The 21,280-nt window shown below is 52.7% G+C and overlaps 3 protein-coding genes across 3 annotated transcripts; 2 read left to right on the top strand and 1 right to left on the bottom strand.

Annotated features, from left to right (window-relative positions):
• The first annotated feature begins 1,651 nt into the window (after positions 1–1,651).
• On the top strand, positions 1,652–4,165 carry CHCHD2 (coiled-coil-helix-coiled-coil-helix domain containing 2). The gene is made up of 4 exons (XM_064729509.1): positions 1,652–1,817; positions 2,372–2,618; positions 3,187–3,331; positions 3,842–4,165. The coding sequence occupies exons 1-4, from the start codon at positions 1,768–1,770 to the stop codon at positions 3,850–3,852; spliced, it is 453 nt and encodes a 150-aa protein (XP_064585579.1). The 5' UTR covers positions 1,652–1,767; the 3' UTR covers positions 3,853–4,165.
• Positions 4,166–5,144: 979 nt separating this feature from the next.
• On the top strand, positions 5,145–14,386 carry PHKG1 (phosphorylase kinase catalytic subunit gamma 1). Its single transcript, XM_064729120.1, has 10 exons — positions 5,145–5,374; positions 6,912–7,046; positions 7,328–7,503; positions 8,371–8,425; positions 9,044–9,109; positions 9,258–9,421; positions 9,942–10,032; positions 12,501–12,654; positions 12,740–12,865; positions 14,078–14,386. Exons 2-10 carry the CDS (start codon positions 6,964–6,966, stop codon positions 14,327–14,329), a joined length of 1,167 nt encoding a protein of 388 aa, XP_064585190.1. The 5' UTR covers positions 5,145–5,374; positions 6,912–6,963; the 3' UTR covers positions 14,330–14,386.
• A 707-nt stretch (positions 14,387–15,093) lies between these two features.
• Positions 15,094–21,159, bottom strand: SUMF2 (sulfatase modifying factor 2). The gene is made up of 9 exons (XM_064729121.1): positions 21,004–21,159; positions 20,589–20,739; positions 19,569–19,683; positions 19,094–19,138; positions 18,093–18,243; positions 17,215–17,270; positions 16,229–16,313; positions 15,650–15,809; positions 15,094–15,317 (listed from the first exon to the last, which is right to left on the bottom strand). The coding sequence occupies exons 1-9, from the start codon at positions 21,056–21,058 to the stop codon at positions 15,212–15,214; spliced, it is 924 nt and encodes a 307-aa protein (XP_064585191.1). The 5' UTR covers positions 21,059–21,159; the 3' UTR covers positions 15,094–15,211.
• Between the last annotated feature and the right edge of the window lie 121 nt (positions 21,160–21,280).

Raw genomic sequence — 21,280 nt, 5'->3', positions numbered from 1 at the left:
TTGAGAAAACCACTCATTAAGAAACGAGTTGCTTGAACTCTAGAAAAGCAAAATTATTGCTCAATTATTGCTCTCAGAGATGGAGAGAGGCCAAGAGGCAGGGAGGAGAAGCTGTCCTGCAGCAACACCAGTGGTCTGAGCTTCTGCAGATGTCCCTGTTTTGAGCCTGGTTTATCATTTATATTTATCTCCTGGTAATTTTCTCGTCAGCAACTGCTTTTCTGAGCTGTACTCCTGCTCTATAAACTCCCAATGTTAGCACTTCTTTCATCAGGCAACAGTTACATCCTCTGATGTAAAAGATGTTGAAATGTCTGGTCTTTCACCTCCTTTTTAAGTGAAGAAACTGCCAACAAGTAATTTTTTATCATAAATTATCATAACTGTTGACTGTGGTATCCCTTATCATTGCTGCTGGGTGTAGAAACAGCTTCATTAACACAATAATTAATAAATTAATTTAAAAATCAATTTCTCCAAGTAGACAGTGTCTCTAAAGCAAGGAGACTCAGCCCAAGGGTGGGGATGAGGGGGCAGGAGGGACCCTGGCTTCTCTTTTGGGGTGAAAATCACAGAATCACAGAATGGTTGGGAGAACATTGAAGGCAGGGTCACCTGGAGCAGGTGACACAGGAACACATCCAGGTGGGGTTGGAATGTCTCCAGAGAGGAAAACTGCAGGTTCAGAGTTCTGCCACCCCAACATAAGAAAATTCTTTCTCATATTGAGGTGAAACTTGTTGTGTTTTAGTTTATTCCTCCTCATCCTGTTGCTGGGCATCACCAAAAAGAATCCAGGATCATCCCCTTGTAGATGTTTCTATGGATCGATGGGATCTCCTTTTGCTCCAGAGGATCCCATGAATCCATAGAAATAAAATCAAATCTGTAACTCCACCAAAGGGCTGAATTCTGAGAGGTTTTTGAGGCTCCTTTTCCTCAGAGAACGATTCCCTGAAGGCTGGAACTCTTTCCATGGCAATTTAGGTGCTTATTGTGTCTCAAGGTGCCACGGGTGCGGGTTTATCTTGCTTTAGGTGTTTATTATGCCTGAAGGTGGCATGGGTGTAGGTTTATTGTGCTATAGGTGTTTATTGTGACCGATTGTCCCTCACAGATTTAGGAGTTTATTATTGTGACCGACTATCCCTCACAGATTTAGGTGTTTATTGTCATCGACTGTCCCTCACAGATTTAGTTTACTGCGACTGATGGTCCCTCACAGATTTAGGTGTTTATTGTGACTCAGGATCCTACAAGAGCGAATGTATCTCTATTTAGGTGTTTATTGTGCCTGAAAGACCCACAAAGACGAGGGTTTAACCCTATTTAGGTGTTTATTATGACCGAGGATCCTACAAAGACGGGCTTAATGCGCTTTAAGTGTTTATTGTGACCGAGGATCCTGCACGCGCGTATTTATCACAATTTAGGTGCTTATTGTGGCTGAAGGTCCGGCAGACGCAAGTCTATCGCTATTTAGACGTTTATTATTACGAACGGACACTAAGCTCGGGTTTAACCGCACTTTAGATGTTCATTTATTTACTCCCAGCGCCGCCATCGCGGCCGCTCCCGCTCGGCGCCTCAGGCGGGCGGAGGGGGCGTGACCTCCGTTCAGCCCCGCCCCGCGCGCGCCGTCCCGGAAGTGACGCAGCCCGCGGTGACCTTCAGAGGCGGCGTGCCGCTGTCAGACCAGGCCGTGCCGCTCGGGGCTCCCTCCGCTTCCCTCCGCGCCGCCCGGGGCTCCCTCCGCCTCCCGCCGCCATGCCCAGGGGCAGCCGCAGCCGCACGTCCCGCGTGCCGCCCCCCGCCAGGTGAGGGCGGCCGGGGCCCCCTCTCCTTCTCCCCTGTCCCCCGCGCAGGCCGTAGGGGCCTGGCCGCCATTGTGGGGGCGGGTGACGCGCCGGGGTGGTGGCAGCGCCCGGGTGGTTTGAGTTGGGCTGGCCGTGGGTTAGCGGAGCGGGGTTGGGGGATGGAAATGGGTCTGCTCGGCCGCAGGGACAGGACACCAGCACCGTGGTGATCAACCGCTTTTGGGTCGTGTTGTATTTTTCCCCAAAACAGCCGTGTGAGCAGAAAGAAGCCTGTAACTCTGACCCTGCCTTGCATAAGACGCTTACCAGAACAGCGAGTTCATTCCTTCAGTGTGTAACAGGGCTGTGTGTAATCCCAGCGTGATCCTTGGGGCCTCCTGTGCAGCACGCTCTGTGACACTGTGTGTCCCTTCCAGCTGGGGACATTCCGTGCCTCACAGGAGGAGCAGCGGGCTCCAGACCCTGCAGCCGTGTGGCCTCTGCCCGGCATGGTTTGGGATCACGATGATGATGATGATGATGAAGGAGTGATGTTTCTCTTTGTGTCCCCGCAGCCGGGCACCCCCGAGGAGAGTCCCGTCTCCAGCTCCGGCTCCTCGGGCCTCTGTCCCCGCAGCAGCTCCGCCTTCAGCCGTGGCGTCCCCGGCCCCGAAGCAGCCGGGGCTGATGGCCCAGATGGCCTCAACTGCGGCCGGGGTGGCCGTGGGCTCGGCTGTGGGACACACCATCGGCCATGCCATCACCGGAGGATTTAGTGGAGGGGGCAGCTCTGAAGCTGCCAGGCCTGATGTCACTTACCAGGTGAGGGGAAGCACGGCTGGACACTGATGGCAGCTCAGCTCTGTGCTGAGGGAGTTACTGGAGCCTTAAACACCACATGAGTCACAGCTGGGGTGCTTACAGTCTTTATATGATCTATCTATATATAAAACTATATATATATAGAGTATAACTACAGACTGAATCTCCAAGGTAACTCACCATGAGTCATCTTAAAAAGAGTTCAGAGGGATGGAGAGGGATGTGTGGCAAGGTGTTGGTGTTATTTTCTGCTGTATTCCTCTGATTCAGGCAGGACTTCCATGTTCCAGGTCTGTCCCAGGACTCTCCTTGCTGGGGAGGCCTTTGCTCAGGTGCCATCCAGAGTTACTCAAATGTATCAAAACCACTCAAGTGTTTGTAATTTAAAAAACTGCTCTGAATGTGGCATTCCTCTGCTGGAAAATTGTTTTGTACTTTAGCCCTTCACTTGTTTTCCATTAAGAAAAGGAAGGTTTTGACTGAAATGCAGGGAAGAACCCTCAGCAAGCAGTCTGGGGATGCTTTGGCTTTGTTGGAAGGGTCCTTATGGAGCCATTTGGTGTTTCAGGAGCCCCAGGGTGCTCAGGCTGCCCAGCAGCAAGGTCCTTGCCAGTATGAGATGAAACAATTCCTGGAGTGTGCCCAGAAGCAGACCGACCTCAAGCTGTGTGAGGGCTTCAGTGAGGTGCTCAAGCAGTGCAGGATTTCCAATGGTAAGTACACAGAGCTGGCAGGCAGCTCTTAAATGGGATAATCAGTAAAAATATCATGGGAATGATGTCCTGGGGCTTTGATGCAGCTGGGGAGTGATGGAGGTGCTCTGAAGTCTGGTAAAGCAGCTGCTGTTCTGTTGGGCTTTGTGTTTGGGTCCTGTGGGGTGGAGAGGGGTGAATTCCTGATGCTTGGATTGAAAATGACTGGAAAAGTGGCAGCAGCACATTTGGGGCATTAGCAGAGCTCTGAGGATAACAAAACCATCCTGTCCCAGGAGGAAGGAGGCAGCTGTGCACTAGTGCTGATGTCTGCAGCTCAGCATATCCCAGCAAATGGAACACCCTGACAAATCTGACCTGTGGCAGGGAAAACACCTTCCATCCAGGAATCCAAAATTTACTGAGATACCTCCTTACCCTTCCATTCAGGAGTCCAGAACTCACTGAGAAAACTGTTTATCCTTCCATTCAGGGATCCAAACTCACTGACATTAACTCCTTCCCTTTCAGGTTTGTCCTAAGCCTGTGCAAGGCGGCTGCTGAACATCATCGTGCAAGAACTGACCTATGAAGGAAAAACAAAAAGCTTCAGTAATAAAGTTTAAAGCTGCCTGGTATCTTGTTAGTTCATATATTCACACTGTCATCTCTGTGGCTTGACTCCTGCCATAGCTGCCTCTGATGTGATCCAACTACACAGCCGCAATTTAATTTAGCACAAAATGGAAGAGTGAATAATTAAGCAGAATGAGCTAACGTGGGTTTTACTGGTTTTGCTGATTGTTGTGTTGAACGTATGTAATGTCTATAAATAAACTTCTCTCTCTAGAAGTATCTTGCTTTGGTTGAGTTTGAGTGCTGGAGTAGAAGGGTGAGGAGGTGAGAATTGATTTTGGCAGGGTGTTCTGCAGGTGTTTCTTTTTGTGCTGTAATATGGCTGAACCATGAGAGGAAGGGCCTGTGGCTTTTCCCCCCTGCCTGGCTCAGGCAAGTTACAAAGCCATGGCAGCTACATGAAAATAATAATTATTTTAAAAGTATTTACTGATGCAAAGTGCAAGCCCTCATTTTCCCATTGGAGTGAGCTGCCACATCACACCTTGCTCAAATCCTTGGGGCTGATAAAGTAAACACCCTTCTGGGCATCACTGGAAAAGCCTGGATAAGTTGTGCTCCCACCAGGAACTGTGGTGGGGAATAACCCTCCTCTTAAAAGTACAGTTCCTGTTAAAAATACTTTCCCTAGCATTACCTGTTTTCCCTGTTACACTGTTGGATGTTCTGCCTGTTCCTAAAGCACTTCATGGTCACTTGCAGTTCTGAAAGTGAAAAGCTTAAATCAGTGCTCAGAAGGGAGAGGAGTCACCTCACACAGTGGGGATGAGGACAGAACTGATAGGAACAGCTTTTGTGTGCTGATCAAGCTCCCATCTCATTTCTGGGATGTTTCACCGTCCTGATGAAACTGAAATAAAACCAGTGGGTGGTTTGGGCTAATCTGTGACAAGAGGAAATGGCCTTAGGTTGATACAGGGGATATTCGGTTAGATATTAGGAGGAAAAAAAAAATACTGTTCGGGTGGTCAGGCATTGGAACAGTTTCCCGGAGAAATTGTGGAGGTGTCCAAGAGGCCCCGGACCTGGCTCTGGCTGAGCACAGAGCGGCTCGGTGCTCAGGCTGGGTCCGGCTGCTCTCCGAGCTCCCTCCCGCCGTTCCCATTCCCCGCTCTTCGCTCCCGGGCCGAGCCTCCCCGTGCCCGGGGCAGCCGCAGCTCCCGGCGGCCGCTCAGCAACGCCCCCGGGGAGGAGGAGCCGGAGCCGGCCGTGCTCGGCGGCGGAAGGGTTAAACCGGGGAAGCTCCGCAGCAGCTCCGGGGCGGCCCCCGGCCCCCCCTTGCCCGTTGCCCGGCCATGCCCGCCCGGCTCCCGCCGCTGCCAAGTCGCGCTGCGCTTTCTCCGGGGCCGGGCGGCGGCGGCCGGCCCTGAGCGCTCGGCTCCCGGCGGCTCCCAGGCCCGGGCCCGGCCCGGCGCTGCCCTCAGCGAGGTGAGGAGCGGGCGGCGCTGAGGGAGGGTTGTGAGGGGGGTCCTGCCCCGGGAATCTCCCGTGCTCAGCGTTCTTTGGCTCCGGGTCAGCGCCAGAGGGTCGGGGCTGAGGGAGAGGGGCCGCGTTCCCCTGCCGGCATGAAAGCTTGCTTTTTCTTGAGCTTTGTGGGTTTATTCCAACTGATATTTGAATATCTTTGTTGTGCTTAGAGATCCTCCCGGCTGCGGGCGGGGGGCGATGCCCAGCGCCTCACCCTCAGCGTTTCTCCTGGCAGAAAATCCCCTCACAACCCCCCTTGCACTCTGCTGATGTACCGAGTGTCCCATTAGAGCCTGCACCTGCTGCTTTTATAATTCCAGGGTATTTTAAACAAATTCCCGGGTTCAGCACACAGATTCCAGGCTTCCCCCCGCAGTGCTCCGTGGATGCTCCCCAGCCCTTCCCCACAACACCAACCCCCAGGACCTGGATTTTCAAAAATAATCCGATTTTGGTTAACCCCGTCCCCCGAGATATTTTATTTTCCCTACTTCCTGGTCCTGCCTTTCCTTTGTGTTTTCAGCTTGGTTTGGCATTACTCACAGTATTTCCAACAACTAAAATTTTGTGAGTTAAGCTCATGGTGGTTTAGAAATGCTCCAGCCCCTGTTAGACATCCCTGGCAGCAGCAGCCAGTCACCCAAAACACACTTTGGTCCTTAAAACCAGGTCAGGACAGATAACACATTGCTAATGAGATTTAAATGTATTTAGAGCTGCCAGTGCCCTGGCAGAGCTATTGAGAGGAGGGCAAAGGGAAACTCACAGAGCTGGGGATCTCCTGCCCACCTCTGTCCCCTCCCCAGCAACAAACTGTCACCCCAAAGGGACAATTTTGCTGCCCAGGCTTGTAAAGAACTGCTTTCCATCCTAACTGCCTGGACTCCGTGTATGGGCGCAGAAACAAGCTGTATAAAAATCCTTCCAAGCCTGAAATAGGGAAAGAAATGGGACAAGAGCCTTTCAGGAGTTGAGGAGGCTGCTGGCAGCTGCACAGGAGTGGCTGAGGGAGCTCTTTGAGCTGCTGTCCTCGGGCTGGCTCAGCTCCCACTGTCCCCAGTCCCTCTGTCCCCACCTGCACCCTGACCCACCCAGCCCCTCTACTGCTTAAAAATAATAAGGAAAAGAAAGAGAAAAACAACAGGGGCAGATTCCAGCTTCCACTTGGGGTGGTGTTGTTGTGGGGTGGTTTCTGGAGGCTGCTGCTGTGAGCTGGGCACAGGGAGGGGATGAGGTTTTGGGGTGCTGCAGCATTTCCCAAAGCCTCTGCCCCAGCCAGGCTATGAGGGAATCCAGTGGGGTTTCTCCTGTTCCCAGTGGGATCTCTGCAGCATGCCAAGGGCAAAGCTTGGCTTTTCCAAGCAGCAAAACACCCCCTTTGGTTGGTCCAGGATCTTCCTTCTCTTCCTTCCTCCTCAATGTTTTTTCTTCCATAAGGGATTGATGATCCCAGCTCTGGGAGCAGTGTGTGCCCATCCTGGCTCTTTTTTTCTTGCAGCTCCTTTCTGCCCTCAGACAAGCCCAGAGTGCTGCCCTGACAGGAGCCAGAGATGACCAAGGAAGAAGATCTACCAGACTGGAACTCATCCAAGGAGTTTTATGAAAAATATGAGCCAAAGGAGGTTTTGGGCAGGTAAAGCTTTATTTTTGGCGAGCGGCTTGTTTTGGTTTCACGTCCCCCAGTGCCACATAGGAACAGTGTTCCCTGGGAATCTGATACAAACAGGGCCCACAGCAGCATGGGGCTAAAAATAGCATGGAACAGCACTTTCCATCAGCTCAAACCCTTCTGTCCCACCGAGACAGGGTGACAGAGCGAGACCCGCTGGTGCATGAAAATCCCAGCCAGCCCAGGTGCCGGTGGCTGGGCAGGCAGGGATGGAACCCCCACTTTGTCCCTGTTGTCCCTGGCAGGGGGGTGAGCAGCGTGGTCCGGAGGTGCATCCACAAGACCACGAGGCAGGAATATGCCGTGAAGATCATCGACATCACGGCGGGGAACATCTCCCCCAAGGAGGTGCAGGAGCTGCGCGAAGCCACCACCAAGGAGATCGACATCCTCCGCAAGGTCTCGGGCCACCCCAACGTCAGTAAGTCAGGCCTTGAGCATCCCCTCAAGGGTAATTTCTGCCCCCTGTGTTCCTCAGGGCAGAGGGGACTCCAAAACCAATCCCCAGGAAGGATTTTTGGGGTGAAATGCCAGGCACCTGCTCAGAGCGTTGTTTGCTCTCCCTTCACACACAGACCCTATCAGTGCCCCCATATTGTCTCCCAAGCATAACACTTGTAAACATCAGCTCCTCATTAACTCAATTAGCAATTTCTGCCCTGTGTGTTCCTCAGGGCAGAGGGGACCCCAAAACCAATCCCCAGGAAGGATTTTTGGGGTGAAATGCCAGGCACCTGCTCAGAGCACTGTTTGTGCTCCCTTCACACACAGCCCCCAGCAGTGCCCCCCATGTTGTCTCCCAAACATAACACTTGTAAAGATCAGCTCCTCATTAACTCAATTAGCAATTTCTGCCCTGTGTGTTCCTCAGGGCAGAGGGGACCCCAAAACCAGTCCCCAGGAAGGGTTTTTGGGGTGAAATCCCTGGATGATGCCAGGTAGCTGCTCAGAGCGTAGTTGTCTCTCCCTCCACACACCCCCAGCAGTGCCTCCCATATTGTCTCCCAAGCACAACACTTGTGAAGATCAGCTCCTCATAAACTCAATTAGCAATTTCTGCCCTCTTTGTTCCCCAGGAAGGATTTTTGGGGTGAAATGCCAGGCACCTGCTCAGAGCAGTGTTTGCTCTCCCTCCACACACACAGACCCCAGCAGTGCCCCCCATGTTGTCTCCCAAGCACAACACTTGTAAAGATCAGCTCCTCATTAACTCAATTAGCAGTTTAATCATATTTTTAGTCCATTGATGGACTCACACTGTGCTCACAGCCCCTGTGCTTTATTACAGTCCAGCTGAAGGACAGCTATGAATCCAGCACCTTCTTCTTCTTGGTGTTTGACCTGTAAGTACCAGCTGGCTCAGCACCCTGGGCCCACTCCCTCTCTGCAGATTGCTCCCAGCTTTTTATGGCCCAAAAATGGCAAAAGTGGAGGGACAAGCAGCCCTGAAGGTAGAATCAAGCCCAAATTACTGCAAGCTCATTGCAGCTCTGTTGCCAGCACTGTTTTCCCTCTGTCAGCGGCTCAGCACTGCTCGGGTTTCCCTGTAACCTTTGGTGGGAGCTGTCAGGCATCCCTGAGGGTTATTTATATGCTCAGTGGGACCAGGGTGTCTGCAAAGTCACAATTCCCAATGCCAGGACAGTGCAGTGCATGTCAGAGGAGTGGGATGGCACTGGGAGAGCCCCATCCCTGCCCCATCTTTGATGGCTGGACTTGGTGATCTTAAAGGTCCTTTTCAGCCTTAACAATTGTGTTTCTATCCAAAACCTGGCACAGCTTCTTCTCCTTCTGCCTGATATTTTACTGAAATATATAAAGGCACTTTTACCCCTTGTTATGAAAGTTATTTTGAGCTGTTAAGGGGCACAGACCCCTGACTGATCCTCCCCAGGGACTCAGGGCTGGTTTGCTGTTGCAGCTCAGCCTCTGCCTGACTCTGTGTCCCCTCCCTCACGCAGGATGAAGAGAGGGGAGCTCTTTGACTACCTCACTGAGAAAGTCACCTTGAGCGAGAAAGAAACCAGGTAAGGCCAGGTGTGAAAATCACCTTGCAAGAGCAGAGTGTGGTTAGAGGGGAGAGCCCAGCACCCTGGGCTGTGTCCCTGTCCCCTCCCCTGGGATGGTGGTGCCAGTGGGTGTTTGGGACAGGGAGTGAGCTGTCCCCATCCCCAGGAAGATCATGCGAGCGCTGCTGGAAGTGATCCAGTACCTGCACTCCATCAACATCGTCCACCGCGACCTGAAGCCGGAGAACATCCTGCTGGATGATGACATGAACATCAAGCTGACAGATTTTGGCTTCTCCTGCCAGCTGAATGAGAATGAGAAGCTCAAAGGTAGGGGGCTGGTGAGCTGGGGGGATGCTGGGCTGGTGAGTTTTTCCAGCCCCACTCTCTCCTTGTCACCAGTCTCACCTGGAGGTGCAAATTGGTGCTGTTTGGCTGCTTTTGCTGTGCTCACACACAAGTTCTGCCTGCACACAGCCTCCACACCTCTCTCCTTGCCATGAAAAAGTTGCTGCTCTTTAGGAAAACCATCCTAATCCATTCCACTTCTTTTTTTCCTCCAGTTGATCCCCATTACTTCATCCTCTTACTGCCCCATTGTTTCCCCCAATTCCTACATACAAAGAGCCACATACCCAACAACAGGAATCCCCTTCCACAAGCATCCATATAATTTTTTCCCTCACTTTTTAGCCACAATAATTCATCAAAAAGTCACCAGTGAGATACACACAGGTCGCCATTCCTCCCTGTGAGCACCATCCCTGCACAGATGCCACCGTGGGCTGCCTGGAGGTGGGTGGCAATGGCACCTGGGTTCATGCTGTGCCCTGTGTCCCTGTCCCCACAGAGATCTGTGGCACTCCTGGCTACCTGGCCCCCGAGATCCTGCAGTGCTCCATGGATGATGAGCACCAAGGCTACGGGAAGGAGGTGGATATGTGAGTGAGAAGCTGTTCCCTAAACACACACACGTGGTGTTTGAGTGTTTGGAAAGAATGAAATGATGCACCAAAAGCCAATATTGGTGGCTGTGAGGGGCTGTCTGGGTCACCAGGGTGTTCTGGCACAGAGTAGGGGGAGCACCAGCCTGGGGGCAAACCCATCTCCCCACTTTGCCCCATTGTGAGAGGGAAAACAAAACTCTCTGTTCATGGAAGTCAGCTTAGGCTGAGCTCCAAGACGTGGGGGTTTTAAACACCTTGTGCAGCCCCTGGGAGAGCAGCCAGCTCAGGCAGCTCACCAGAGCTCTGCAGGGACTTTGCCACCAGCTCTGGTGGCTTCAGGCTGCAGTGCTCAGAGATGTGACACAACCAGGGCATTTCATCCCCTCTCCAGCCTGAGCCACAACACCTGAGCTGTGCCCCAGGGCACCCAGCCTGGCTGCCATCACCAATTCCCACTCCCTTCCCTAAAAAACTCTGTAAGTGCCAAATACTCCATCTCAAGGCATCCTCCTGCAGCATCCAGGGAACAATTCCCCACCAGCTCAGCTCAGCCTCCCTCCCCAGGCACACACAGGGCAGCTCCCTGCTGGTTTTCCAGTTGTTTCCAGGTGTTTCCAGTTTCCCTGCTGGTTTTCCCCTGGGGTGCAGAGCCAGCTGGGTGCCCGGGGGTTGGCACAGGGGTGCTGGAGGCTCTGTGTGGGCTGCCCACAAATGGACAACAGGGGTGATCAGGTACACCCTGCTGCCCACGGGGTGATCATGCACACCCTGCTGCCCACAGGTGGAGCATGAGGGTGATCATGTACACCCTGCTGCCCACAGGTGGAGCACGGGGATGATTGTGTACACCCTGCTGCCCACAGGTGGAGCACAGGGGTGATTGTGTACACCCTGCTGCCCACAAATGGAGCATGAGAGTGATCATGTACACCCTGCTGCCCACGGGGTGATCATGTACACCCTGCTGCCCACAGCTGGAGCATGAGGGTGATCAGGTACACCCTGCTGCCCACAGGTGGAGCATGAGGGTGATCAGGTACACCCTGCTGCCCACGGGGTGATCAGGTACACCCTGCTGCCCACAGGTGGAGCATGGGATGATCATGTACACCCTGCTGCCCACAGGTGGAGCATGGGATGATCATGTACACCCTGCTGCCCACAGGTGGAGCATGAGGGTGATCATGTACACCCTGCTGCCCACAAATGGAGCACAGGGGTGATCATGTACACCCTGCTGCCCACAGGTGGAGCACGGGGATGATTGTGTACACCCTGCTGCCCACGGGGTGATCATGTACACCCTGCTGCCCACAGGTGGAGCACGGGGGTGATCATGTACACCCTGCTGCCCACAGGTGGAGCACGGGGGTGATCATGTACACCCTGCTGCCCACAAATGGAGCACAGGGGTGATCATGCACACCCTGCTGCCCACAGGTGGAGCATGAGAGTGATCATGTACACCCTGCTGCCCACAGGTGGAGCATGAGGGTGATCATGTACACCCTGCTGCCCACGGGGTGATCATGCACACCCTGCTGCCCACAGGTGGAGCATGGGATGATTGTGTACACCCTGCTGCCCACAGCTGGAGCATGAGGGTGATCAGGTACACCCTGCTGCCGACAAATGGAGCACAAGGGTGATCATGTACACCCTGCTGCCCACAGGGTGATCAGGTACACCCTGCTGCCCACAGGTGGAGCATGGGGGTGATCATGTACACCCTGCTGCCCACAGGTGGAGCACAGGGGTGATCATATACACCCTGCTGCCCACAGGTGGAGCATGAGGGTGATCGGGTACACCCTGCTGCCAACAAATGGAGCACAGGGGTGATTGTGTACACCCTGCTGCCCACGGGGTGATCATGTACACCCTGCTGCCCACAGGTGGAGCACAGGGGTGATCATGTACACCCTGCTGCCCACGGGGTGATCAGGTACACCCTGCTGCCCACAGGTGGAGCATGAGGGTGATCAGGTACACCCTGCTGCCCACAGGTGGAGCACCGGGGTGATTGTGTACACCCTGCTGCACACAGGTGGAGCACCGGGGTGATCATGCACACCCTGCTGGCAACAAATGGAGCACAGGGGTGATCAGGTACACCCTGCTGCCCACAGGTGGAGCATGAGGGTGATCATGTACACCCTGCTGCCAACAAATGGAGCACAGGGGTGATCAGGTACACCCTGCTGCCCACAGGTGGAGCACAGGGGTGATCATGCACACCCTGCTGCCCACGGGGTGATCATGCACACCCTGCTGCCCACAGGTGGAGCACAGGGGTGATCAGGTACACCCTGCTGCCCACGGGGTGATCATGTACACCCTGCTGCCCACGGGGTGATCAGGTACACCCTGCTGCCCACAAATGGAGCACAGGGGTGATCATGTACACCCTGCTGCCCACAAATGGAGCACAGGGGTGATCAGGTACACCCTGCTGCCCACAGGTGGAGCACCGGGGTGATCATGTACACCCTGCTGGCCGGCTCGCCGCCCTTCTGGCACCGCAAGCAGATGCTGATGCTGCGCATGATCATGAACGGCGATTACCAGTTCGGCTCCCCGGAGTGGGATGACCGCTCTGACACCGTCAAGGACTTGGTAGGTGCTCGGGCTGGGAAAACCCGGAGTGGAGGGGGCGTTGCAGAGCCCTGGGATAGCTCAGAGCGAGCGGCTCCCCCTGCAGATCTCGCGGTTCCTGGTGGTGGACCCGCGGCAGCGGTACACGGCGGGCGAGGCGCTGGCACACCCCTTCTTCCAGCAGTACGACGTGGAGGAGGTCCGGCACTTCAGCCCCTTCCGCAAATTCAAGGTGGGGATGGGGCTGGGAGCTGCAGGAGCCGGCACTGGGATGGGTTGGGGAAGGCTGATGGGGATGGGTTTTGGGAGGATGTGGCAACCTGGGTGCAGACCAAGCACTCCCTCACAGGAGGGAGTTAAGGGAGAAGGGAGAAACTGCCTCTCACCTCCAAAAAAAAAAATCACTGAAAGAGCTGGAGAGTTCAGCCAGGAGAAGAGAAGCCATAGGGAGACCTTAGAGCCCCTTCCATTGCTTCCAAGAGAGCTGGAGAGGGACTTTGGACAAAGGATGGAGAGACAGGGCAAGGGGGAATGGCTTCCAGAGGGCAGGGTCAGATGGGATAGTGGGGAGAAATTCTTGGCTGTGAGAGTGCTGAGGCCCTGGCAGAGGTTTCCCAGAGAAGCTGTGGCTGCCCCATCCCTGGAAGTGTCCAAGGCCAGGCTGGACAGGGCTTGGAGCAACCTGGGATAGGCAAAGACATCCCTGCCCATGGCAGGGAGTGAAATGGGCTTTAAATTCCCTTTTAACTCAAACCATGCTGTGATTCCCTGGAATGAACTCCTGCCCTTTGCCAACCTTGCAGAAACTAAACTGTGCCAGGCACTGAGCTCCCTCCTGACTCCTCCACATGGGGTGATGCACTGGGACCACTCCATTGAGGGAATTCCATTGAATCCCAGGCTGTTGTGGGAGAATTCCCAAAAATCCCAGGCTGCTGTGGGAGAATTTCCCTGAATGCCAGGCTGTTGTGGGAATTCCCTTGAGTCCTAGGCTGTTCTGGGAGGATTCCCCTGAATCCCAGGCTGTTCTGGGAGGATTCCCCTGAATCCCAGGCTGCTCTGGGAGGATTCCCCTGACTGCCAGGCTGCTCTGGGAGGATTCCCCTGAATCCCAGGCTGTTCTGGGAGGATTCCCCTGAATCCCAGGCTGTTCTGGGAGGATTCCCCTGAATCCCAGGCTGCTCTGGGAGGATTCCCCTGAATCCCAGGCTGCTCTAGGAGGATTCCCCTGACTGCCAGGCTGCTCTAGGAGGATTCCCCTGAATCCCAGGCTGTTCTGGGAGGATTCCCCTGACTGCCAGGCTGTTCTGGGAGGATTCCCCTGAATCCCAGGCTGCTCTAGGAGGATTCCCCTGAATCCCAGGCTGTTCTGGGAGGATTCCCCTGACTGCCAGGCTGTTCTGGGAGGATTCCCCTGACTGCCAGGCTGTTCCCTGTGCCCCAGGTGATCTGCCTGACCGTGCTGGCCTCGGTGAGGATTTACTACCAGTACAGGCAGGTGAAGTCAGTGACCAGGGAGTTGGTGGTCAGGGACCCCTACGCCCTCAAGCCCGTCCGCAAGCTCATCGACGCCTGCGCCTTCCGCACCTACCGCCACTGGGTGAAGAAGGGGGAGGCCCAGAACAGAGCTGCCCTCTTTGAGAACACCTGCAAGGCCATCCTGCTCACCCTGGCCACCGAGGAGGGGCTCTTCTGATCCCTGCCCAGCCCCTGGTTTGGCTCACTGTAAGGCGAGTAAAATCTTGGAAAACAACATGGTGATTTCTGGGGTTTTTAAGTTTTTTTTTCACTTGGCTCACGACTGATGCAAATACAAACCCAGGAAATAAGTTGCTCCTGCGGTGTGTCTCACTGGAGGAATGGTTTGGAAAAGCCACATTTAACAGAGCCAGAACCAGCTGCAGCTCCCCATGGGGAAGGCTCAGCCCTCAGGCACCTGCAGTGCCTGTTTTGGGACAGTTTGAGGTGGATCCCTGAGCAGTGTTCTTGCCTACCCTTGTGGTCAAGGCTCCTGGACAGTTTGGTGCAGAGCTCAGAGAGTTTGTGCTTGCTATAACTCGTGGGAGACGTGGGGCACTGGTTTGTCACACACATCTGTCACACACAGCATTTTGTCAAATGCCAATGAAGGTGCCTTGTTTTGCTTCTGGGAAGGCTCAGCACTGCTCCAAAGCTGGGACTTCCCAAGGGAATGGGGACTGATTATGACTCCCCCTTCCAGGGATGTGCCCCCATCACTTTCCCCCTGGCAGCCCCACCCTGATGGGCACAGGGGGCTCTGGGTGTCTCCTCACTGGGGCTGGAGGTCAGAGCAGCTCTGGCCCATCCCACACATGCATCTCTCTGCTTTACATGGACAACAACAGGAGAGCTGGAGCATCTCCCACACCAAAAGGACACTAAAGACAACCCCCCCTTCCTGCCTTCCCAATCACTGCTCCCACCCAGACATGCCAGCACTGAAAAGGTTGAAATTATTTTTTAATTTTAGAAACAATTGGGGTTTCATGGAAGTGACAGCTGGGGGTTCCTGTTCATCTCCACAGGAGAAAATGCCTCAGGTGTTCCCAGGGAGCCCTCAGAGCTCAGCTTTGCTCTGGCTTTTCCAGGCTGGCACAGGAGGGATGTCGGCAGCGCAGCGGAAGCTGAGGTTGTCAGAGGCAGAGTCTGGCGTGTTCCCCATCCTCACAGGGAAAGAGAGACCCAAAATCAGGGATCCTTCCTCATTACACATATCCACAATATGTTACAACACTCACAACCCTAATGTGACCTGCTAGAACAGCCTGAAAACATCTTCCAATTCCCCTGAATAACTTAGGGAAAAGCATTTAGTTATTAATACCTGCTGGAAAACATGATTTAAGAAGCCTTTAGGAATGGATTTATAGCAGGAGTGGTTTTAGCCATATTTCTAGTGTGCTCTGCCAACTGCTTCTCAAAAAAATCATGTAGGAACAAACAAACATCTTTTAAAATAAAACCAACCCAGAGGAAATCCTTGGGCCAGACGTACCTGGTGGTGACACGAGCTCTGTGGTTGGCAGAGCCATCTGCAGTGTCAATCCACGAGGCCCCTCTCAGCACCTGCATCTTCTGAGCCCTGGGTGCCCTTCCTGGAGCTGGGAATTCTGATGCTGTCCATTCCCAGGTGTTTCCCAGCAGGTCATAGAGCCCTGAGATGGTTTTGTGTCAGAATTAGAACAGAATCAGGTATACAAGAAATGTAAATTTGGTGTATGGGAGGGGGAACAACGTTCAAAGGATCGTTCAAGAGCGTGGTTTAACGGTGAGGCTGAAGAAATTCCTCACTGTATTTCAAACAGTGCACGAGGACATGGCAGTCAGAAAATGTCCTTGGAATTTTTGTTACACCCCACTGAGCTGCAAAACAACCCAGTTTTAATTAAAAGGAGCTGGTTTGGTGCCTGAAGTGCAGCAGGTGCATCTCAGCCAACTCCAGCCCCAACCATCGATGCTTTCCCTCTACTCCAGACCCCACACATCTAAACTCTGCCCAGCTGCAGGATTTGATAATTAGCACTAATTGAGGGAGCAGCTGCCGTCCCCAGAGCAGGGTGAGGGTGCTGTGTACCGTAGCTGTTCTGGGCAGGGAAGGCTGTCACCGGGGAGGCGCCGTGGAAGCCGTCCTCAGCCGTGTCCCCCCGAGGGAAATCACCCTGGGGGAACAGAGATCACTCCCAGCAAAGAACCACCCCAGAAAAACCCCAAACCCTGCTCCTCACAGGGCTGTGCCACACTCCAAGCAGGCAAATAACTCTCTGCTGGCCATTTATGCTGGTCAAGAGAGATCAACCACCTGAAGTTGTCCCAAGTTTCCTCTTCAAACAAATTTGTGAATTTTTGGAAGCAGTAAAATTCTGCTTTCCCAGAGAGGATGGGCTGAGCCTGCTCCCTCTGAGGGTATTTTACAGCCCCTCAGAAGCTGTTTCAGTGTTTCCCAGGACACCCTCACTCAGTGGCACCCCCCCTGAGGACAGCCCAGCATGGACAGGATAATTTTTAACCCAGCATGGATGGGATGATTTTTACCCCACCATGGATGGGATGATTTTTAGCCCATCATGGGTGGGATGAGTTTTAGCCCACCATGGATGGGATGATTTCTAGCCCAGCACAGATGGAATGATTTTTAGCCCACCATGGATGGGATGATTTTTAACCCAGCATGGGTGGGATCATTTTTAGCCCAGCATGGATGGGATGATTTTTACCCCTCCATGGATGGGATGATTTTTACCCCACCATGGATGGGATGATTTTTAGCCCAGCATAGATGGGATGATTTTTACCCCAGCATAGATAGGATGATTTTTAGCCCAGCACGGGTGGGATGATTTTTAGCCCAGCATGGATGGGATGATTTTTAGCCCAGCTTAGATGGGATGATTTTTACCCCACCATGGATGGGATGATTTTTAGCCCAGCATGGAGGGGATGATTTTTAGCCCAGCATGGATGGGATGATTTTTACCCCACCATGGATGGGATGATTTTTAGCCCAGCATGGATGGGATGATTTTTACCCCTCCATGGATGGGATGATTTTTAGGACCTTACCTGCCACAGGTTTGTACGGTTTGCCTGGAACTTGTTTCCCCAGGGGTACATCCTTTCTGCCAGGGAGGAAAAGACACTTGTTAACCGTGGTCACTCCAGCCAGGCTTTCAGGATTCTCCTTTTCTACTCACCTTGAGCTACTGAAGTTTTATTAATTTATTTTATGAATTATTAATATTACCACCCTCTCAGGCCAAAAGAAGTGGTTCAAACCCCCTTCAAATCAACATCTGGGAACATCCCTGGAGGGAGGGTTGTAAATGAGCCTTGCTTGGTCTTATCCTATGCAAGCTGTTACAGCTCCAGAGCTCAGTCCCCAAGGGGACTGGGTGCTAGAAGCCAGCTCGCTCTCAGACCAAGGCCGCGGGTCAGCCCCTAGCAAGCAGGGAATATTCAGCTCTTAGTGATCAGGCAGCTCTTGTGATTTCAGCTTTGCTTGCTAGGTAGCTTTTCCCTTGGCCTAAGGCTCCAGCAGACGGCAGAGAGAGGAGAAGCAGAAGACGCTGGCTGTTCCACGAGTATGGCTTTATTGTAGGGTCCAGGAAGGGTCTCAGCTCTTCTTCTTCCCAGTTAGCAGGGGTACAGTGTGCTACTGTTATACCCTTGGCCTGGATCCAATCCTGACCAATGGCAAAGGTGTCAGAGTGACCATAAGTGACCAATAGTAGGGTTTAACACAATATTGCCTTCCATGGCTATAGGGATAAGGTACAAGGCGGATGTCCCTGGAGACAGGAAACTTCTTTGCTGCTGTGTCAGCATTCTATTCTCCAAGGGGCCCTGGCTAAACCTGAGGGGTTTACTACAGGGTTGGATCTGGTGGAACCACGAGCACTCCATGCCTGCTTTGGGAAGAGCTCAGAGCTTGTGCTACGTACGCTGCAGGCCTCCCCTGGCAGCAAACTCCCACTCCTCCTCCGACGGGAGCCGCTTCCCCTGCCAGGCACAGAAGGCCTGAGCATCGTTCCAGCTCACGTGCAGCACGGGGTAATCCAGCCTGTCCTTGATGCTGGAGCCAGGGCCTGAGGGCTGCCAGGGATTGAAGCACATTGGAATGAATTTTATGCAGTTTTCATTACAAAGGGAATGAGGGGTGGGAAGAGATGAAAGGATGGAAAATGGTTTTTCACTTATTTTTTGTCAATAAGGTTCAGCACACACAACACACACGAGCTCCCAGCATAGAGAGGAGTCATCACACCAGAATTGTATCACACCAGGATTTTAACACACCAGGATTTTATCACACCAGGATTTTACCACACCAGGATTTTATCACACCAAGATTTTACCACACCAGAATTCTATCACATCAGGATTTTACCACACCAGGATTTTATCACACCAGGATTTTATCACACCAGAATTGTATCACACCAGGATTTTACCACACCAGGACTTTATCACACCAGGATTTTACCACACCAAGATTTTAACACACCAGGATTTTAACACACCAGAATTGTATCACATCAGGATTTTACCACAACAGGATTTTACTCATACCAGGATTTTATCACATCAGGGTTTTATCACATCAGGATTTTACTCATACCAGGATTTTATCACACCCTGATTTTACCACAGCAGGATTTTACTACATCCAGATTTTACTACACCAGGATTTTACCATACCAGGATTTTATCACACTAAGATTTTACCACACCTGGATTTTACCACACAAGGATTTTATTACAGCAGGATTTTATCACACCATGATTTTACCATACCAGGATTTTATTACACCAGGATTTTACCTTTACAAAAGGGCTGCAGAAAGGAAATCACCTTACTACACCAGGATTTTACCACACCAGGATTTTATTACATCAAGATTTTACCACACCAGGATTTTACCCACACCAGGATTTTACTCACCTGTCTCCAAAAAGCCTTCTCGATGGGCAGCCACCACGGGGCTGACTGGGGAAAGAAATGACACCAGGATTAAAGGTGAACTGGTGACACCGTCCCACAGCAGGGTGTGTTAGTCAGGAAATTGAGCTGGGTTATCACAGACATTTGGATGCTGCTTTCCCACAGAGCAGAGGCTTTTAAAAGTGAAAACAGATCAAGAGGCTCATGCTGTTCAGTTTTTCTATATTTAAGTTGGATTATTGAAGTACTTTGAAACACATTTTACTTCCTCCCAGCTCCCTGGAGCCCAGACTGACAGCTCACAGAGCATGGAAATAGAGGAGCACATAAATCAACCCAGCTCAATCCTGCTGAGGTTCAAAAGCAAAACAACCTCAGATTAAAGCAAAACCTCTGAGAGCAGCAGGCTCTGCAAAGAGGCAGCTGCTCCTCAGTGGAAAAGCAACACCAAACTCGTCATAGGATTCACATTTACCTCCAGTTTTTGGGTGACTTTTTTTTTCAGCTCTTCAGATACGAAATCCTCAAAGACAAAGCTCCAGCCAAATGCTTCTGCTTCTGTTTTGTATTTCTTTTCTCTAACAAACTCCCTGGCATAAACACAACATGCTCTGGGTAAGAGTTCTTCAAGCTCTGCCTCACAAATCTGTTCATGCAACGAGTTCAGAGCAAGGCAAAATGTACAAAACTTACAGGCCCCCCCCCAGCTCCAGATGGTTTAATTTAGATTTAACAGATAAAAACAGTCCAGTGAGCATCTTTCCACAGATTTGTTAGTTTTTATGTCACCTGTGCAGGTAAAGTCAGCCTGCACTCAGGTTTCTGTAATTGTGGAGAGAAAAAATCCCTTAAAAGCCAATAAAAGCTGTGGCTGCTGTTGGTGGAAAAGGAGAAGAAGAGATGGAGATGGAGATGGAGATGGAGATGGAGATGGAGATGGAGATGAGAGGAAGGAAGGGAAGGAAGGAAGGAAGAAGGAAGGGAAGGGAAGGAGGGAAGGAAGGAAGGAAGAAGGAAGGAAGGAAGGGAAGGAAGGGAAGGGAAGAGAAGAGAAGAAAAGAGAAGAGAGAGAAGAGAAGAGAAGAGAAGAGAAGAGAGAGAGAAGAGAAGAAGAGAAGAAGAGAAGAGAAGAGAAGAGTGGAGAGAGAAGAAGAGAAAGAATAGGGAGAGGAGAAGGACAGGAGGAGGAGGAGAAGAAAAAAAGAAGAGAGGAGGAGGAGAAAAAAAGGAAGAGCAGGAGATGAAAAAGAGAAGAAAAAAAAGAGGAAAGAGAAGGGGAAAAAGGACAAAAAAAAGGAAATAAAAGTGTGTTTGCAAGCTACACCACCACGATGGTTCAGCTTGCACCTGTGACATTGATTTCCTATTGACAGACACATTTTTTCCAATGAGCACCCAAGTATTTGCTTTCAGACGCCAGGAAGCAGCCCCGGAACAGCTGGCACACAGCTGGCACACAGCTGGCCCTGCCCTCCCCGCAGCCACCCGAGCTCACCTGAAGTCCCTGTTTGTCACCGGGTGTTTGTCCAGGGCAAAGGGCTTCACTGTCACCTCCCTGGCGGGCTCCTCCTCGCCGCTCCTCTGCAGGGACCCCATCTGGAAGGTGCCCCCGGGCAGCTGCACCATGCTCCCATCCTCTGCGAGCGCTGAAAAGGCACAAATTCAGTACAAATTTCATTTTTAAACACTGGTCGGGCGCGGATAGCGACGGGAGGTCCCTGCGTGTGCTGGAAGGGGTGACAGCGATGGATGTCCGCATTTAAAACCCCATTGTCGGGAGGGGAGCGATCCCCGGCTGGGGCAGCAGCAGGAGGGGGGAGCCAGGGGAGGATCTTGGGGATACCAGGGGAGGATTTGGGGGGTACGAGGGGGGATTTTAGGGGTGCCAGGGGGGATGTCGGGGCTCTCACCGCGCTGAGCCCCCAGCACCCCGCAGCACAGCAGCACCAGCCCCGCCGCTCCCATCCCGGAGCCGCGGAGGAGCCGCGGGCCCGACCCGGAGGCGCTGCGGGCTCGGGAAGCGCTTCCGGGGCATCGGGGCTGTAGGAACGGGGAATCTGAACAACTGACTTCCAGTTTTGACTTGATACTGGTTGAATTGGGACAGCAAGGAGCATCCAACATGTAGTGGCTGGCACACAACAAGAGCAGGCAGGGTGTTAAAGAGGTGAGTGTGCTTTAGAGGGG

This window comes from Zonotrichia leucophrys, chromosome 19 (genome assembly GCF_028769735.1).
Source record: "Zonotrichia leucophrys gambelii isolate GWCS_2022_RI chromosome 19, RI_Zleu_2.0, whole genome shotgun sequence".
Lineage (NCBI taxonomy): Eukaryota > Metazoa > Chordata > Aves > Passeriformes > Passerellidae > Zonotrichia > Zonotrichia leucophrys.
This window is presented reverse-complemented; position numbering and strand designations above follow the sequence as displayed.

Bases quoted from the DNA above. Each gene is read 5' to 3' on its own strand.
- CHCHD2 (XM_064729509.1), top strand. From the start codon at position 1,768: ATGCCCAGGGGCAGCCGCAGCCGCACGTCCCGCGTGCCGCCCCCCGCC. The intron at 1,818-2,371 runs GTGAGGGCGGCC...GTGTCCCCGCAG, and splicing joins CGCGTGCCGCCCCCCGCCAG to CCGGGCACCCCCGAGGAGAG. The intron at 2,619-3,186 runs GTGAGGGGAAGC...TTGGTGTTTCAG, and splicing joins GGCCTGATGTCACTTACCAG to GAGCCCCAGGGTGCTCAGGC.
- PHKG1 (XM_064729120.1), top strand. From the start codon at position 6,964: ATGACCAAGGAAGAAGATCTACCAGACTGGAACTCATCCAAGGAGTTT. The intron at 7,504-8,370 runs GTAAGTCAGGCC...GCTTTATTACAG, and splicing joins CTCGGGCCACCCCAACGTCA to TCCAGCTGAAGGACAGCTAT. The intron at 10,033-12,500 runs GTGAGTGAGAAG...TGCTGCCCACAG, and splicing joins TACGGGAAGGAGGTGGATAT to GTGGAGCACCGGGGTGATCA.
- SUMF2 (XM_064729121.1), bottom strand. From the start codon at position 21,058: ATGGGAGCGGCGGGGCTGGTGCTGCTGTGCTGCGGGGTGCTGGGGGCT. The intron at 20,740-21,003 runs GTGAGAGCCCCG...GTGCCTTTTCAG, and splicing joins GGTGCTGGGGGCTCAGCGCG to CGCTCGCAGAGGATGGGAGC. The intron at 15,810-16,228 runs GTACACAGCACC...AAACCATCTCAG, and splicing joins CCCTGCCCAGAACAGCTACG to GGCTCTATGACCTGCTGGGA.